At 43.0% G+C, this 19,838-nt stretch overlaps 1 protein-coding gene across 1 annotated transcript; it reads left to right on the forward strand.

The window, feature by feature from the left end:
• The first annotated feature begins 4,265 nt into the window (after window positions 1–4,265).
• Window positions 4,266–13,320, forward strand: SPRYD7 (SPRY domain containing 7). The gene is made up of 5 exons (XM_040584133.1): window positions 4,266–4,430; window positions 5,767–5,883; window positions 7,415–7,581; window positions 9,221–9,323; window positions 12,100–13,320. The coding sequence occupies exons 1-5, from the start codon at window positions 4,325–4,327 to the stop codon at window positions 12,195–12,197; spliced, it is 591 nt and encodes a 196-aa protein (XP_040440067.1). The 5' UTR covers window positions 4,266–4,324; the 3' UTR covers window positions 12,198–13,320.
• The last annotated feature ends 6,518 nt before the right edge of the window (window positions 13,321–19,838 follow it).

Here is a 19,838-nt window from a genome sequence, read left to right on the forward strand (position 1 = left end):
AGACAGTTAACTAATATTCAGCACTCTGCCACATTCTCCTGCAAGGAGGGGTGGAAGGGTGGAAATCGATGAATTCAGTTAGCTCCTTAGCATAATCCTATTTATTTACAAAGAATGTACAGCCACGTCCCATTTCCTTGCACAAAGAGGAAGCCAATGGGAGGGAGTACTGTGCGGCAGTCCAAGTTTGCTGCTCTAGCCAGGATGCTTGCCCAGAAGAAGCTGTCCCTTGGCTTTTTCTCAGGGCCATACACCACTGCTTCTCCCACTGTCTGCTGGCTCTCGCGTGGTGTTTCCGGTCCCGGACATGCACACAGGCAAACACAGCTGCAACCAATCTATGCTCTTGCTGCCGCGTTTGCAAGCGGTCCCTAGAGAGATCTCTCTGACTTTCCCCAAATTAGTGCTTGCTCATACAAGTCACCTCATCTCAGCACTTGGCCACGCAACCCTGTGCCGTGGGCAGCAGTTCCGAGTTTTCAGCTGTCTTACGCCATAAAAGAACTTAATTGCTCTTTCCTGAACAAAGCATGGACAGCATGCCTGTCAGTTTTAATGAGGTTTGTGATTGCCCACAGATCAAAGCTCTGCTCTACTGGGTTTTGCTTATATTGCATAAAAAGGAAAGGAGAAGTGACCTCAAAAGTAAATAGAATGAGAAACAAAATTAATTTTCATATACAATTTCTTCTATGATTTGGCAAGTGTGAGACAAACTGTATAAAACAGAATACATCCTACAGAACATTAATCCTCACAAGAACACATTATAATGAATATTTCAAAAGTACAAGCACAACCTGTTTTTCATCTGAGACCTTGTCTGTATCATCTTCCAAACCACAGGCCTGACCCTGGGAGTGGAAGGACTGCTTTCAATAAACAAACCTTGATTTTCCAGTCCTGCACCATCATTTACTTCTGTGCAAGTTGCATGGAGACGTCACTAAATCCATTCCAGCATATTTAATAACTATTAAAATTGGCTTTCACAGGTGTAAATGCCTCCACAAAGCTTGTGGCAGCAGAGAAGCAAGTTCCAGCAGTTTTTACTAGCCGGGCAAACAGGAATTATATTTCTGAGAACTGATTAGTTGTGTTGTGTTACATGCTGTAACAATGGGAGAGAGTTCCCCTCCCTCCCATGGATTTGCCGGTATCAGGGAATCTTTCTGAAACATACTTGTCTGCAGCCAGTATATCTACTTTGCAGGGCTAATGAGAGATAGTGGTATTTTGTGAAGGAAACCCTGAGCTAGAGAAGAAAACAAGTCAACGACCATCATTTTCTTTCAGCAGGACCTCCAAATACGCCTGCATTTGTGAAATGGATGGGACTGGTCATTTTCCTGTTCTAACATGGTTCCCAGACAAAATGTCTCTGCTGCTACTGTTCAAGGAAACAAAGTTAAAACCCCAGAGCAACAAACATGTTGAGGCATGCTGAGCATTAATTTTCCTTCCACTGTGGGAGGGTCCTAAATACTTGGCCTCCCCAGTGAAAGAAATGCACTTTCAAGAAAGGCAAAAGCTGAATTAACCCATTCATTACCAAGCACGATTCTAGTTCTAAATATTGGAGCCCAATCTTCATTTTCTTGGGGCAGTTCTTTGTGCACTGTAAAAACATTAGTGTTCTAATATCTCTGAACAGGCTGACAAGCACATTTACAAATACAGTACTATCCTGCTGCAATCACTCACCTCACTCTCTAAGAAAAGCATATGAATAAGCCATGTTTCTTACCAGCTGACCAGATGACTTTTGCCTTACTTCCACCAGACCAGCATTATCTGCTTGATTTTGTCTGGTGCCAAAGCCTTTGCTCAGGGCATGAGTACATCTTTGCCGCTGTTCCTGCACAACCCATTGTGACACCGAGCTGTCACCAGCTGTTTGTCAGGGTGCTCAGCAGGCAGTTTCTGCACCTGGAGGGAGGCAAGATGGGCGCAGGGAGGAGAGCTGCACTGACCTTGGTCCCCTGAGGCTTCCTGCCTGCCAAGCACATAGGCACTGGAGTCAACGTGCTCCAAAGCAGCACCAGGAACTTTCCCAAGCTGTGGCGTGCACTTCACCCAACACGTGGTGCAGTCTGTTGGCCTGTAAAGCCAGCCTCTCAAGTAAAGAAATTAGCGGAGCAGGAAACTGGCAGGAAGCTCCCAGCTCCAACCACTGCTCCCCAAAGCCCCATCCCCTCGAGTTCAACTGATCTGGCAAAGCTGACTTCATGTGGCGAGATGTGTTTGTATTCCCAGTGCTCATTTTGGGGAAGAAGGGACTTACTGGGGCTCAGAGAAAAAAAATGAGATGGGGAATCATTTGGAGGTTGAATCTTTTTCTGAGTTGTTTTCTTTTATTTTTTTTTAACTATATTAACATTTGTCTTTTAGCATTTACTGTAATAAACCCACAGCGTGTGACAGACAATAAAAATCCCGCAGTGACTTAAATGGGACTAATTATGTGAACAACAAGCTACCAAGGAGAATCACGATGCCCTCTGTACAAAATAAACAAACATCAGTTTCCATCTAATATTTACTTCTTAGAAGTTCAAGACTAATCCCATTTGGCATATTTTAAGGAAGTGAGCTCTTGACCCCAAATGTTTATGGGCTGTAACAGTAAGTCCAATAAAAGAAAGGAAGCATACTTTAAAGCTGCTCTTAAAATCAGATTGGGTTTAGGTACAATTTTGAGAAAGACAGCATTCCACCTCATGTTTCAAGTAAAGGATGTGACGGATGCAGCCCATCCAGACCAATAAAGTATTTCTGGCTATGAAGATTTCTTCTAACGTGGGATTTTTAATATCTGTTTAACCCCTTAAACACCCCACCCCAACAAATAACTTTGTACTGCATGGGTTATATTAGTTGCATCATATTATATACTGTAATAAAATGCTAAGAGGGCTTTCTAGGTGAAATGCCACAAAATAAGACACCAGCTGAAAATCATGAGAAACCATTTAATCTCAAATTGGTGGGCAGATAAATAAGCCTTTACATATAAGTATTGAAATTATCTGCTGTCTGCAAAATATTTTAGATCAGCAGTTCATGGCACAGCATTTATTGGATATTTTTCTGTAGATAAATAAAAATGTGAAGTAGGTACAGGTGGGCTTCTATAGCCATGTTATTACTATTTACTACTATATTTGTTGGAGCCCGGTTTGTGGCCCCTGTTCTGGATGCTGTGTGCTGCAGGGACAGCTCTAAGGTTTTTGCCAAAGAAACACTTGCGTAACCCAAAGGCCACGAGTCAAGCCACAGCTTTTTAAATTATGTGGCATTCTGCCTCTATGAAAGGGACACAGAGCTGGTCTTGAAGTGTGCTTTGCAAAAAAATGGTAATAATAGGATGCTGGATTTTCACTGTAGCATTCTTTACAGCAGGATTCGCCCGGTCCTGAGTAAATCAGGAAAACACTCTACCAAAGCTTTTGAACAGATTAGAAAATACTCTGTAAGCAAACAGGATCCAAAAACTTCAGTTAATACTCAGTAGCCGGACAGCTCTGGAATACGAGGAGAAAGGGCAACCCACAAGGAGCAGGCGCCGCGGGGGCAGGCGGAGAGACCCTGGCTGGGCCCGGCTGCGCGAACCTTTTGCTTCAAGGAGCCCTGTCTCTCCTGCCTTTTCCAAGAAAGAATTAAAAAAAAAAAACAAGGGGGAAGGGAAAAAAAAAAAAAAGGCAGAAGATAAATAGGTTCCTTGTTACTTGGAGCCAGGAATAACTGACCAGTAAATTTCCACAAAGGAGTCTCTTCCCACATGGCCCAGCACTGTGGAGTTTGTTGGTGTGATACCTACCACCTGCCCACCGTGATCCCTTTCGCCTTTTTTTAAAATATGTATGTACATAAATTTTCCCTCTTATATAAAAATATATACACGTGTATTGTCCTTTCTGTGGCTGCGCGCTGCCGGCCGAGCACGCCGCCGCCTCAGGCCACCGCCACGCTCAGACCCAGCTCCTCAGCTCCGGAGGAGAAGGCGCAGGTTTCCGGCTGCTCTCGTTTTAATTTAAATTTTCACTTCCTGAGGGAAGATGGGGTTTTAATGTGATTTTCTTTTGAGACCGTACTCGGTTTCACGACACGCCCGGGGCCGAGCGGCGCGCCACAGAGCGCTGCCCGCCATGTCCCACCGCCCCCCGCCACGTCGCGCCGGGGCGGGCAGCGGGGCCGGGGCGCCCCCCGCTCCGCCGCGCGGCTCCACCTCCCGCCCGCCAGGGGGCGCTGCGCCCGCCCGCGCCCCCCGCCTGCCCCGCCGCCCGCCGTTGCGTCTGCGCGGCGCGGCGGGCTCCGGCCAGTCATGGCCGCCTCCGTGTTCTGCTGCTTCTCGTGGTGCAGGGATGGCGGCGCCGGCCACATCCCGCTGAAGGAGATGCCGGCGGTGCATCTCGACACGCAGCGCATGGGTAAGCGGGGCGGCCCGGCTGCCCTCCCCCCGCCGCCAGCCCACCCGTGCCAGGCCGGGGCCGGGGGGCGGGCGGAGGCTGAGGGGCGGCGGCGGCGCGGGCGCCTCCCCGCGGGGAGCCCGCAGCCCCGGGGCGCGGCAGGGGGTCGCCCGTGAGGGGCGGGCGGGGGTGCGCGTCCCCGGGCGCTGTGGGCGGGAGGCTTGAAGGCGGAGCTGACGGGTTTCATACGGTGTAGCCCTGCCTGCCCGGGGGGAATGTGCGCCTGCCCCTGGAGTTTGTCCTCTCCTCGGTGAAACGCGCTGGCAAAGTCGCTTTTTGACTGCTTCTTTCGAAGGATTTGGCAGTTTTCAGGAAAAGAAATGTCCCTTTGGTTTAAATTCTGTTGACGCTCATCAGCAGAATGAGCGTGGGGAGGTGTGGCTCAGTGTCGGGGGGTGTCTGAGGGACGCCGCGGGTGTCGGTCAGCTGAGGCGAGGGATGGTGGCTCCGAGCAGAGGAGGTGAGTTCTGGCGATGAAGGCTCAGAGGGAGCCGAGCCATACAGAGCCTTGTCCATACCGCTGCTCGAGCGTCATCCTCAGGACGAGCTATCCGCAAAACCATGCCTGGGCTTTGTTGAGCAGAGAAGTGGTCTGGGCCAGCTGCAGCAGAGCCAGGGAAAGAGCTAGGAGGAAAGTAGTGTGGTTGAACCAGAATCTAGTGCTCAAGCACAATTGCTAGTCTGTTTTTATTCGGTTTTATCAGTGAGTTTTGACTGTGTCTCATGTTCTTGACTATGACAACAGTGCCTAAAGATGAAGTCTTCCGCTGGAGGAGGAAAACTTAGCAAAGGATTTTTTTCTCTCTGTATTGGTAGGCATGTTTCTAATAAAAGGATTTTTTCAGGGAATAATTAAACACCTTTCAATTCCGTCAAAAGTTTCTACCCAATATGTCTTTCCTTCCCTTTGCTGAACATTTTTTCTCCAGTGTGTAGAGACAGGGTACAGGGCTGTGGTCTCGCAGTGAACCCTTTCTGACTAAATTGTAAGTTATGCTTCTGATGTGGTTGAGCAAAGGTTGTAATTGACATGGAGCCATAAAATGCAAGAGGCTAAATTAGAGCAGTGTATAGATTTAAAATAAATAAACCCTATCTGAAAGATGAACTGGCCTGTAAACAGCTTTTCTTTTCTTACTTCAAAGTGTCACCTGTCATCATAATTCTCACAGACTAATGAAGCTCTTACTTGGGGCAGAAAGAACAAAACCTGTTCTCAATGTTTAGGACTGTTAAAGTCTGCTTCTGGACTTCTGAAGATGTTTTGATATTTTGCGGGTTTTTTTTCTTCTTGCAGGGACAGATGTTGTCATTGTTAAAAATGGCAGAAGAATATGTGGCACAGGAGGCTGCTTGGCCAATGCACCTTTGCATCAGAACAAGAGCTATTTTGAGTTTAAAATCCAGTCCACAGGTTAGTCAGCAAAAAATGTACAACTTTAAACTTGGAAGGTATGTCAGATTGTCTGCTGGTGGTCATATCTCAAATACCGAGCACATGCATCTTTCTAATTTCATCCTTGAACTTGTGAACATCCAAGAGTTTTATAAGGTGTCATTGTGTAGAAGGAAATTAATATATTTTTTAAATTGTGGCTCTTAAATATTTGAGAGTGGTAAGTATATTACTAAAGGAGTGGAAATACTAAACCACTGTATTATTTTGTATGCTGTTATGTGCATGTTTTTCAGTTAGCATATTGTAGGAAAGTTTTTTGGTAAATAAATGCTTATGACCACATAAAACACTGTAGGTATGAAGTTGGGGTTTTTTTAAGCAATGCAGTTTATCCAGCAATATTTGTAGCTATTTGTCTACCTTCATTTGCTTTTAATATGCACTGTGTTTGCCCAAGCAAGGGTAACACTCCTTGTGTTAAACTTTGCTGTTCAAATCAAGTAAGTGTGGCACTTACTCTGACACTGCCTTATCAGGAGGAGTCTTTCAACACCCTGTTTTATTTGTTTTGCACAAATATAATGCAAGGCAGCTGAAAGTGAATGAAATTTGGAAGCATTATACTTTTACTAATAGTCAGCTTCAGTAGTAGAGTGCACTCCAGGTTTGCCTGTATTCTAACATGAAAAATAAGACATGCATTTTTAAAAACAACATACACTGTGAAAATGAAGCTGTATCTTTCCCTAAGTGTGTAGGGATATAGGTGGAGGGAAGAAGAGAAGTGTTAGTCCAGAGACAGGCCATATGATACCAGCTGGAGCGTGAAGCTGGTGCTTTTGGGGTAAGGGTTGTTTGCGTTCAGTTGATTTGGAGTGCAGGCAGCATGAACACAAATCTGTCCAAAACACTTTGCAGTCAAACTGGTTGTTTAGTTTTGAACTATATGTAAGCCCCAGATCAGTCTTAACTTGACCATTTCGGTATCCTTTATGTTGGGGGAAGAATCCCCCACAGCTGTTGTTCATACATGGTCATTATTCACACAGGTACAGTATCCATGTTCTTATACTTGAGAAACACAGGAAATTAATACTCCTGGTCCCTATGAGCCGTGTCTTTATTCCTGTGCCCCAAGGCAGGAGAACTGTAGATCATTTAAGTTAAAACTTCAATTCCCAGAATTGTCCCTGCACAGTCTATTAGGGATCATCTGTGGGGTCACTCTGACTATTGGAAAGTTTTCTGAAGTTTTCTCCTTTGCTAATTAAGCACTTTCTGTCTTTACCCACAGGTTTTCTTGGGTTTACTTTTCCTTTCCTCTTCCTCTGTCCCACTGGGCCTGTGGGGGAAGCGAGTGAATGGCTGGGTGGTGCTTAGCTTCCTAGCAGGGCTAACCCACAATAGTCTTGGTATTTCCAAGAGATACTTACTACTAGTACTGCTATGGCACTGGTTAAAAACACATTCTTTATGCTATTCTGCTTCAGTAAGATAGTATTCAAACTAATGGTTTTTTTCTTGCCCTGTTAATGGCACGTTTTAGGGATTTGGGGTATTGGAGTTGCAACCCAGAAAGCAAACTTGAATCAAATTCCGCTTGGTCGAGATGTCCATAGCCTGGTGATGAGAAATGATGGAGCTCTCTACTATAATAATGAGGAGAAAAATAGACTACCAGCAAACAACCTTCCTCAGGAGGGTGATGTGGTGGTGAGTTTCTTAAGCCTTCTTTACTCCCCTAGATTCCTCTTATTTACAACTCTGTGGTCAGGCTGACTGTTTCAGTCAAATTGTTCAGTTTGCATCTCCCAGTTTGGAAAGTGCTGATACCAACTCCTGTTGTGTTTGAATGGATCAGCAGCCTGCATATCTGTGGACTTCATTCTCAGCATTGATACGTTTCTGAATGAGGAAGAGACTTCACCAATGTTTGAAAAGTAGCCTCTCATGCTTGGTTGCAGTATCTGCCTGACGGATAACTCCCACAACAAGGATCCTACACTGTTTGAGATAGGACCTCCCTGAACAAATAATGTGTTGGAATGCATTACATAGCTATGCACCATACCCAGCGGAGCTCAAGATCCTCTAGCTAACTGGTTAATGATTAGAAGGACAGAGCTGAGCAAAGACAGGTCCTGGATGATAAATGAATTGTATTTTTAGTCAAACTTTTGTAGGGAAGGAGAGTTAGTAAGTGGGGAAGGGGAGTAATGCTCACTGGGAAAATTATTTAAGAATTGAGAACAAATGGAGAATCTTAAGATTTTTTGGTGTCTTACTATTCCAGGTTTCTCAAAACATCTTTAAGTGACTTTGTTCAAAGGGTTGTGTTTTATTCCTGTAATTTTCTTAATATCCTGTTAGAGATGTATTTTCAAAAATACATGGGAGCAATGCAACAAAATTGAGACCATTTATCATCACTACTTTTTCTTGCTGGGTAACCTTGCCTCTATGTAACAGTGGTTAGAAATTTCATCTTTAGAAGCCCCAAAGAGCTAAGGCTGACTACTCCATCCTTTGCCCTCAGGTACTATTATTATTCTTCTAATCCCCTTTTGAAATTGTTTTTTTGGACAGTTGCAGACTGTTTCAGGGTTTGGTCAACCTGTGTCATCTGAACAGCTTCAACTACTCACAAAAAAGTAGCTGATGTGTTACTTCTAACTCCCCAGTTTTCAAAAGTTTCAATTTATTTTGTTCTGTCATTAGGTTGCTGAAGTACTGAATGACAGCACAAATTGTCACACTCAGCCATACCAAAACAGTGAGAAAAATGATTTAGCTAACAAATAAGTAACTTATTACCTTGTTAGCATTTGCTTTCTGCTCTGCAGTCAGCATATTTATGGCATTCTGTATGAAACCATGGTCTGTTGCTGCTGCCAGAGTGAATGACCTGAGAGAGGTTTCCGTATGTAAGTATGGACAAATAACTAATAAATAGTGACGCTCTGAATTAAGTTTATTTCCGTGAGGAGGTATAAACAAGAAGACTGCAAACTGCTTAATATTTAAAATCATGATAAACTTTGTGTTTCTTTAACATGGTGAAAAGTAGTTTGGAAATTTGTTTTCTAAACTTGGTAGGATGCAGTGTGCAGTACTGTGATGCATCCAAATTGTACGAGCGTTAAGGAATCCTGACTATTTGAAAATACAAATGTTACCGGTCATTTATTAACTTCTAGTCCTTTGCAGGAATATTTCAAGTGAGGTTTTCTAGGATGCTGTGGTTTGCATAATGGTGTTAAAATTTGCCTGTGGCTAAGAAAGCTAAATTAAGTAGCAATCTTACATGTATAAACTTGTTGATGCTTTTTTGTTAATTTTCTGTACTTTGTAGGGTATTACATATGACCATGTAGAATTAAATGTATATTTAAATGGGAAGAACATGCATTGTCCAGCTTCAGGAATCCGAGGGACTGTCTATCCAGTGGTCTATGGTAAGTCAGAGATTTTCAAACTGTTTCACAGTATGGACAGTATTTTTGTACCAAGTCTGTCTTGTGAGCTATGTATTCTTGCTTAAATGGCAGATGCATCAATCATTTATTTTTGGCAACTACATTTTGCCAAATGTACAAATTGCATGAAAATACAAAAGTATATTTTCACCTAATTTTTAACGCTTAATGGTGAAAAGAAGTGCTGTTTACTGACAGCTTACAGTGTCCGCATCCAACCAGCTGGGCAGTTACTGCACTTGGTCTAAAAATTGCAAGGTGAAAAACCTGTGAAACAGATGAGAAAAAGAAAAACAACAAATTCAAACTTATGTAGACTTGTGGGCTAATCTGATTTATCTCTGAAGCTTGGTATTTATGCCTGTTAATTTCACATACTTTATAAATGCATTCAGTGTTAAATACAAGTAGATACTGAATTGCTGTTTATATTTTATTATGGAAGTCATAACTTTAATGTATTCCTAGTACAGCTGCTTTTGCTATATAGTGGTACAGCTCTTTGCTGCCGTATGAAATTGGTGCCCAATTCTGAAACTCAGCAGTTGTGGTAGCTGTTGTGCCAGCAACCATCAATACAACACAGCAGTTTTGAACAAGAAACAAATACCATATCCAATTAATCCCTGCATAGGCAGTTTAAGGAACAATTGATGAATTATGGAAGGTGGAATTTGGCCAAGACGTGTTAATGATTTACTCTTCCAGAACTTGGTGATCGTTTTGGAGTTCCCAAGTAGTTAGAATTCTGTTTAACATCTCATCTGAAAGGCAGCATTGCCCTTGGCTCAGTGCATAATCAACACTACACCCTGGGCTGGCCTGTAATTTCCAGCAAATGATAACTGCTCATTGGATTCCCAGTATTATACCTAACCCATGTCCAGTTTATTCCTGTGTGAGCTTCATCTAAGCAGTAACCTCTTGCAAAATCGTTTTGCTCTTGAGATACCATTAGCTATATGATGTGGATAATTGTTTCATTTCGTGGTTGGTTCCTAATGAACTGTTGGCATGTTTCCGTTTATATCTTGATAAATTTGTAATACTGAGTTTTATGAACGGGAAGAAAATATTATAGATGTGTTGTAGAGCCTCTGAAGCCTATAAATGTAGCTGACAAATTGCAGCTTTCTAAGCTACTCGAGTGGCAATTGTTTTACATAGTCATACTGTGATGTGTTCTTAGGCCGCGTGATGGCGCTGGTAAAATGTTGTGGCAGACAGTAGCTGCCCTGTAGCACTGCAGGATCTCCTGGTGCCAAAAGCTTCCTGAGCAGCGGGAGGAGAGCTGCTGCGTGATAGTTGATTGTTGCATCTTCCCTATATTTTGGAAATAGTGTTACATAACATGAAGAATACACGTTGCTTTCAGAAAACATTTGGTGGCATGTTAGCCTACTGTAAATCATCTTTTTCTCTGACTAAAGAAGTTCTGTGCCTGAGGAATGCAGTGACTTTTTCATTGCCAGGCTCTTATTGTCATCTTCCACAAGCAGGCATAATTTCGTCATAATTATCATGTCTCCTACATGTAGCTATAACAATTGAAGCCTGCAAATTGCTTTCGTGTGGTACTTACTTGGTATAAACTATAAATGTCCTTAATTTAATGTGAACTTCTAGCCATGAGAAGGGATTTTACCATAGAGAAAAGAGTTTCTTAAGCATTTACCCTGTCCATAATTCAAACTGCAACTGTAGGTATCTTTTTAAAAGAATCATGATAGAGCAGGCAAACACAGTGTCAAGCTTGAGAACGTAAAACAGAAAAACGGACTTAAAGGTTGTTCCCTACAGCAGCTATACCTTGGGCGCTCTTGCGGAACTGAGATACAAACACTGCGTAAGTACTACAGAACTGTACAGATACACTGATAGGAGTTTTATCTGAGCCTAGGAGGGAAAAATTCCTACCTTGGCTCTCAGATATCTAAATTCCAAACCAAAATATGGAGATGAAGCTTTTCTGTTTTTACCTGATGTTGCTAGAGTACCAGGTTTGTCTTGGAAGTTGTCTTTGAAAGATACCTGGCTTTTCTGACTGGTTGGGTATTTCAGTTTGCTAATGCAGTACATGAAAGCTTTGCTCTGAAAATGCTCAGCAGTTTGCTTTTTGTATTCTACATTGAAGGTAGTAACACTTGTGTCTCAGATTATGCAAGGGCTCTAAAACTGGGAGAAGTATTGTAAAAAGTCATTAACTTCCAACTTAGAGGCAGTCAAAGAAGCTCTTTTTGGAGCATACGCTAAAACAGATGGTCTGACACCAACCACTGCAGACATCTGAAACCTTGTAAACCTCCAGAGAAGTCATTGCAGATAGCTGACACTCCAGCAGAATGAGGAAGTGGACAGAAAGGTACGTAGCTGAGGAGGTGACAGCCCTTCAGCATGTATCTGGTAGTGTCCTTAATCTGTAGATTTCCAGAGAAATGGAGGAGAAGATTTGGAGGGAATTACCTGAAGCCCTGCTAACACTCCCAGTGAAGTCAGAGGTAGTGTTCTCATTGACTTCACCAAGGACAATTACCAACTAAAGTAAACAGCAGAAGAGAGAGATGATTTGCCGTCATGTGTAGGGCTTTAGAAAATTTGTTGAAGAGATTTCTTTTAATTGTATGTATGTAGTGGATGTGTTTGAGAATATTCTTCATGGTTTGAGCATAGTATATAATCTAGTAAGATGGTGTAATAGAGGATCAAACTGTAAGTATTCCTTATCTAATTCCCTCTGTTTGGTTCTTTTCTGCAGTTGATGACAGTGCCATTCTGGATTGTCAGTTCAGTGAATTTTATCACACGCCTCCACCAGGGTTTGAAAAGATCCTCTTTGAGCAGCAAATCTTCTGAATGTCTTCATACTGAAAATTTGCACCGTGCACTATTATAAAAGCTTTGTCATCTAAATAAAGCTTCACTTTACTTTTAGGAAACATATCTGTATTTTTAGTAAGTACTTGTGACTGTTGTCTGCAGAATTAATATGTTAACTGCAACACCAGGTAACTGTGTTGCAAATATGAGATTTCTGACAATGTTTTGTGATTGAAATTGAGTGTTTTGGGACAGGGTTTTTCTCTGATTTGTACTTGATCCGTAAGGAGACTAAGGGATATTATTGTCATCAGTATTACATTCAGTGTTTTGAATAAACTGGAGCTTTCTAAAGCAAATAGTTCTTATGCATATGATAGCTATGGAGATGGATACTTCTCATGGTTTTTTCCCCAACTTTTTTCATACAGAAGTTATGTACTTTGTTTAAAGGAAGCACTGTGTTTCTGGTCTGTGATTTGGAGTCGTGGTGTCCCAGTTGTGCACAATGACTAATAATATGATGGCATAACTAGTAGCTAGATACTTTTTTTCACAAGGTGTAATTTATTCCATTCCCTGAATCCTAGGACTAGCAAATATAACTTAATCTATTTCTCCTAGCTTTTCATTTGCTTTTATTGTGAAGCTTACTAGTAATACTTTTTTCTTTAACCTTCCAAAGTAAACCTGAACACTACCTGTGTTTTTGAGGACCACCGTGCTGTGTTGCTCCGGCAGGAGAGTAAGTACAGATCACTCAACTTGGGTATGCAAAGAGCCAGGTGAAGGGTATGAGATGTTATGGTGAAGCCTTACATCTAAACTGTAAATTACATTATTCTCTTATGGAATAGCATATTTAATTTCTTTGTGAATCGTTTGTAAATGATTAATGGCTAAGACATTGTTCTAAAATGTGATGCCCTTGAATATAAATTGTGAGATGCTTTTTTCCCCCTCTTGTCATATTTAATATACTTCCTAGAAGAATTTTTATTGTAAAGAAAGTCTTCATACTGGATGTTTGTTTTTAGTTTTTGGCTCTTCCTGGGTTAATGCATTTGCATAAATGAATAATTTTACTTAAATATTTTTAGAAATTATCTGATTCTGAAATTTTCAAATACAAACAGCTTTCTCAAAGCCTTTCACCTTATGATTTTCTGCATCTGTCTTTCATTCTGAGTGGCTTGTGTTTTCCTTCCTTTTAACCTTGCTTCCTACGACAGTGTTGGGTAGAACTTTCCACTTCCACCGCCTGCATGTAAGCAAGGAAGTGCCTACAAGGCACCATTATGGAGAAATCCCCAATGGCTGAGTGGCTGGGCCCAGAGGGAGGTGATCAGTGGCACGAAATTTAGTTGGAGGCCAGTAACTAGCAGTGTATTCCAGGGGTCAATACTGGGTCCAGCCCTCTCTAATATCTTCACTAGCGATCTGGATGATGGGGCAGAGTGCACCCTTAGCAAGTTTGCGGGCGACACACAACTGGGAAGAGTGGCTGACATGCCAGAGGGTTATGCTGCCATCCAGAGGGACCAAAACAGGCTGGAGAAACGGGCTGACAAGAACCCTGTGAAGTTCAGCAGGAAATGCAAGGTCCTGCAGCTGGGGAGAAACAACCCCAGGCACCAGTATGTGCCGGGGGCTGTCCAGCTGGAAAGCAGCTTGCCAGAAAAGGACCTGAGCGTCCTGGTGGAACGAGTTGAACATGAGCCAGCAAAGTGCCCTTGCAGCAAAGAAGGGAACTGGTATCCTGGGCCGCATTAGACAAAGTATTGCCAGCAGGTCAAGAGAGGCGATCTTTCGCCTGTAGTCAGCCCTGGTGAGGCCACACCTGGAGTGCTGTGTCCAGTCCTGGGTTCCTCAGCACCAGAGAGACGTGGACATACTGGAGAGTCTGAGGAAGGGCCACAAAGATGATTAAGGGACAGGAGCACCTCTCCTGTGAGGAAAGGCTGGGAGAGCTGGGGCTGTTTAGCCCTTATCTTTGAAGGCTCAGGAGATCTGATTGATGTATATAGGTACCTGAAGGGAGAGTGAAAAGAAGATGGAGCCAGGCTTTTTTCAGTGGTACCCAGTGACAGGCAGAGGCAATGGGCACAAACCAAAGCACAGGAGGTTCCCTCTGAACATCGGGAAACACGTTTTACTATGAGGGTGATTTGAGCACTGGCAGAGGTTGGCCAGACTGGTTGTGGAGTCTCCATCCTTGGAGATATTCAAAAGCTGTCTGGACATGGTCCTGGGCAAGTGGCTTTAGGTAGCCCTGCTTGAGCAGGGCGGTTGGACCAGATGACCTTTGGAGGCTGCTTCCAACTGCAACCATTCCATGATTCTTCCTTTAGGTGCTGTTGCTATCCTAGTTAACATGTACTATAATGATTCTGTAATTGTTTGTCAGCTCTTCAAACTGGAAATTATTATATATGCATACATACATGTATAAAATATTAAAAAGGAAAGGGAAGGCAGGTGTCCTTTTTCCTTATGATATGTTTCAGCAATGCCTTCAACAATGGTTCTTTGCCATGAAAGGCTACTGAGATGGAAGTGCTTCTTGTGGAATTATATTTCCATGTTAGTGAGGAAAGGAGGAATTATTTAAAGAAATTCTTACCACTTTATCTAACTGCATCCAACAAACAATTTTTTTTGAAGTCTGCTGTGTTTAAGAATATTTAACAGTAAAAGCTGCTACTTTGAGCTTAATATACACTTGCTTTAAAAAACAGAGAAGGCTGTCTTCTTCGAAGCTGTGTTTGAAATGGAAAACATTTTGGTAAATCTAAAATATTCAAAATAGCTGCCAAATTTACCAAAAACATGAAAAGAGCCTGCTTTTATAGCTCAAAGTTGCTAATTTCTCATCTTAAACAGAGTGTGATATTAGGTGTTAGAAAGAAATTCTTCACTGTGAGGGTGGTGAGACACTGGCACAGGTTGCCCGGAGAAGCTGTGGATGCCCCATCCCTGGCAGTGCTCAAGGCCAGGCTGGATGGGGCTTTGAGCAACCTGGTCTGGTGGAAGGTGTCCCTGCCCGTGGCAGGGGGTTGGAACTGGATGGTCTTTAAGGGCCCTTCCAACCCAAACTGTTCTATGATTCTATGATGTATTTGTAACACTGTGCAATGGAACTACACCTCTTGCATAAAAATCACGTAACTTCTTGTTCTATAACTGGTGACATAGGAGAACTCTATAAAATAAGGGGGGAGGGGTGTGAATAATAGATTATTACCATCTACTTATCAAAATGGAAAGAGAGCACAGTTAACCTGAAAATAAGTTAATAAGAGAAATAAGGATACAGTTAACTCCATTGCACAGGTAAGATGATGTGCCACAGAAAGAGTGTGAATTAACCTGTGTCTCAGCATGTCATTTCAGCATCTGGCAATAAACCTGAATGTTTTCCCAGTCCCAGCTTTGCTCGGAGAAATGAGATGCAATACCTCTTTCTTAAAGTTGTACTAGAAAGTAATTTTCCATTTAGATTTAGCAATATATTACTAGTAGCAAATTTGTTTTAGTAAGAATGAATCATGCTTCCCAGTGAAATGGTTGAGGTATTTCCACTAATTGTTCACATTCAAATGTTTTCTTAATCTTTGAATGTTACAGTTTGGACACCCCATCTATTTGAGTGCAAAACTTTGTAGTGACTAATCCTGTATGTTCTCTGATTCCTTTTGAGATTATACTGTGTCGGCGAGATACAAAGCCTGAACCAGGCCTTATTTGTGCATCCAGAAATCAATGGAACTGGCAGGGCACATAATACAGGTGTCATATAGATCGGTCAAGTTGTTATTTTTATAATACTGGAACTGTTTGTGGTGCTTTGGAGGTAGGTGAAGTCAGGTAGTACTATTCCAATGAGCTTAAAACCTAATTAGATACTATAAATCTAGAAATACCTGTCAAGAATTACCTGAAAAGGTACCCTTCCACAAAATAATCATGCCAGGATATGGTAACATAGATGCTCTGCAAAAAGCAGCTTTGTGACATGTATTGGGTGCCTTTAATCCTATTGAGAGCGCTTTTACTCCCAGGCCTGCAAAGAGCATTCAGAGATGGTATTCAGGTGCAGATGTTCATGAGAATACAGACTTCCATGAGTATTCACCACTGTTTTCCCTTTCTGCAGGCTTTCTTGGGAATGCACTGCCCTGCATACAGCTGTGTGCAAAAATAGAAGGAGCAGGGTCCTAGTAATTGATGTGAATTTCTTAACTTTATCTGAGTGAGTTCTTAAATTATTTTTGTAGTACTCGCTCATCTTCGTTATCGGTTTGTGTTGATGTTGCTTTGTATAGTGGCAACTAATCAAGCCTGTGGCTGAGATAAGCTTTCACAAAGGTCCACAAGTGAATCAGCAAAACGTAGATTCTTACCTGTCTCTCTGAATCCAGGCTTTAAGGCCCAAGGATCCAGCCCTGCCCGCCCCTCCAGATACCTAATGTGTTATGGGCCAGTGTTGCTTTTGGAAATAGGATTAACTATTACCTCTGCTGTGGCAAGGGACCTGGTTGCAAAATATGTCCAAAACTATGCTGCTAAGGTATTTGCAGAAAGCCTGTGATGGAAGATTTGGGACAAATCTTAAGTGCCTCTTCACTGTTCCTTCCCTTGCCTAGTTCCACAACAAAATACTATTCAGGTTATTAACATCTTGGATATGGATTTCTAGACAAAAACTCAGAGGGTTAGGGAGAGCTCTCAGCTGTACAGTGGCAGACTTTTTCTGTTCTTGAACGCTTCATGTAAGCTCCCCTGTTGGGGCAAAGCTTGGTGGCTTGAATGTTGAATTTTTGCATGTTGAATATTTGCAGGAACAAAGAATTGGTAGGACCAATTCCTTCCTGAGCTGTTGTATGAGAGCCCCTTTTTTTTATTTTATTTTTTTTTCGCCATCCAGATATTTTAGCTTTTCCTACCCCCTTTTCTAGCCCTGTGTTGGACCTAAGGAAGCCCACCTGATCTGGCTGCCAAGATCAATCAGCAGAAGAGCTCTTTATCTCCCCACATGGTCCAAATGTCTGACGCTTCCAGGGAAGAGGCATAGTTGCTTAGGCACTGGAATTTCCTTTGCTGCAGTCAAGAGAGGTGGGCTGGGGATTAACGGGGATTGAAAGAACATTCTTTCTGGATGTCAGTGGAAAGTCAACTGCAGAAATGCCAGAAATTCAGTGTGAAGAAAAGAGCATAAATAAAACTAAGGTCACTTTTCCCTAATTCCGGAACATGTCAAGAAAAAAATTTATATCTTTGTGTATATGTATTTAGGTTGCATTGTGCCTGCAGTCTAATTCAAGACAATACAAGGAGAGCAAAAATAGAAGCTAAGTCACATCCATGGAAAACTCTGGCACGTTTAGCAGACAAGACAGCCCCTGGTTTCAAGAAACATGAAGACTTGAGTCATATTTCTTGGATGCGCTCATTAAATTGGCAAGCGGTACATGTTAAAATCACCATTGTTGAGAAATCTTAAATTCCCTTTTGCCTTAAAATATCTGTATCAGTATAACATGGCTTATGACCTTTCCAGAAGTGAAAAAGTATTACACTGAATAATGATTGCAGTAGTTCAGTGAGGATTTTGTGTGGAAAAAGTGCAGCTCTTGGCCAAAGTAAACTCTGGCAAAATCGAGATAAGTTGGTAGAAGAGGCTTGTTTCATGCAAGTTCAAAGTCACCTTTTCCTGTATGTAGGATGGAAATAGTGCTTCCCGCTCTGGGGGAACATCGGGAGAACGCATCTAGGGAGTGTGAGGCAGCCGGGACCATGTTCAGACTGCTTGTACCCTAATGCCTGTCACAATGCCATCTCTGCATTGTCTGAGGAATCGAGTCTGAGCAGTCTGAATCATTCATGACTAATCTGAATGTAGTAGTTATAACTCCTAAATTAAGCTCCCCGAGTAGGGGGTGTGAACACACCTTCAGACATTACAGTAGAGGGAGGGCCATCTAATTAAGTTTGTATTTTGCCAGAAATTTCTTTAGGAGAGGATTGGGCTGTTGTAGTCGTCTTCCTCGCTTCTCATCTAATTAATCAGCTTTTCTTCACCTGCTCTAAAGGACCATTTTCCCACTAGTATTAAAACAAATGTTATGCCAGCCATTTATTTGTCACAGGCTGACAATTGCCAAATGTTGGGAAAGTTTGTCTCTGCTTAAAAAGCGATAGTCGACATAATCCTGTTGGCTAAAGCCCCTGCGGGAGATGCATGTCATGCAGCAAAAAAGCTCTGCTGATGCTGCTTGAATGGTTTCCTCGGGGTGAGCAGCAGTGACAGATGGCCTTTTTTCCTCTTCTCCACGTATTGCGTGGAGCTTTTCCTTGCAGAGACATGCTGGTTGGAGGCTTCTCAGCAGCATCAGCACATTGGAAGTTGGGACTCCAGGGAGAGGAGCCAGAGCTGGATCAAATGGCGAGGGCAAAGCCAAAATCCTCAGCGTTTGCTGCCTTTGCTGCTGCTGTCCTAGTAGGGTGGGAAGGGAAGGGCAGTGACTGTAACTGGTGGGAAAGCACACCTCTCCCACTCCAGCAGGGCTCTGGTAGAGCTCTACCCGAAATATGTTGTCCCAGGTCACACAGAAAGTCTCAGGTGAACCAAGCCATTTCTATCGGTAAGGAGAGGGAAGGGCTGGTATGCCCAGCTAAAACAGCCATGCAAGTGGGAAGGAGCTTCTGGGCTAGTGAGTGTTAAACTGTAAAAAATGTTGCTGGTAGCTGCATTGCTGCTCACTGCATTCAGGAGGGTGTTACTTCGCTAAAAAAAATTTCCAGTTTTACTGAAATAGCTCTGTCCTCACTAGACATGCTTTGCAGGATAGCACGCTGCTATTCCGGTACTGATAAAGCCATCCTGTTGTGCAGATAGCCTTCACACCGCTGCTATTCATTCTCCTCTGTGGAATGGCAATCATGATATTTCTCTTCCCTCACCCTTCGTCTTCATCCTAAGAGCCAGGGATGTCAGATCCATCCTGGGGAAATGGCCAGATCCCCCAGGTTTGCCTGTCAATTTGGCTCTGCATCCGTTGCTCCACAATAAGCCTCCCACTGAGGACGGTTGTGGGGGAAGGTAGACTATGACCTTGTGTAGCAATGAACTGCTTAGCCGTGCTTTATTGTTTAGTACCTCATTGTTGCTTTCAGGATTGCTCTGTAAGAAAGTAAGTTCCCTTTTAGGGCCATCTCTGTTTCTGCCCTTTGTTTCTCTTCCTTCCTTATTTTCCTGTCTCTGAATGTAGCAACCCACATGATTTATACCAGTGCAAACCCTGTTGCATTGACGTAGAAGGATCTGCAGCTGCTGGTGTTAGCCTGACTGGTGAGTTGCTTGGTGGCTTGGACTCCTCCTGCAGCCTGGAGTCATTTTGCCCTAGAGTAAGTTACGCTGCAGCGGTTGCTGCCTAGTTCCTCTCTTGGTCTGCATCACCTTGTCTTCATGGGGAGTTGTGCTGGCCTGCAGCCAGACTCCAGGTTTTTGTGTCCATGTCCTTCAGAAAATATGTCTAACGTATTCTCTGAGTTGGGCTGATGCCCTACCTGGTCACAGCTGGCCTGCAAGAAGGCGGAAAACCCCCTGACCCAGTCACAGCTGGCCTCCCCGCCAGTTAGCCTCTTGCTCAGCGTGGATTTCCTTTCCCTGTGCCC

Source organism: Falco naumanni, chromosome 2 (assembly GCF_017639655.2).
Source record: "Falco naumanni isolate bFalNau1 chromosome 2, bFalNau1.pat, whole genome shotgun sequence".
In the NCBI taxonomy this organism is placed as follows: domain Eukaryota; kingdom Metazoa; phylum Chordata; class Aves; order Falconiformes; family Falconidae; genus Falco; species Falco naumanni.

Coding starts and splice junctions, on each gene's coding strand:
- SPRYD7 (XM_040584133.1), top strand. CDS start 4,325: ATGGCCGCCTCCGTGTTCTGCTGCTTCTCGTGGTGCAGGGATGGCGGC. Junction 7,582..9,220: donor CTCAGGAGGGTGATGTGGTG/GTGAGTTTCTTA, acceptor TGTACTTTGTAG/GGTATTACATATGACCATGT. Junction 9,324..12,099: donor TGTCTATCCAGTGGTCTATG/GTAAGTCAGAGA, acceptor TCTTTTCTGCAG/TTGATGACAGTGCCATTCTG.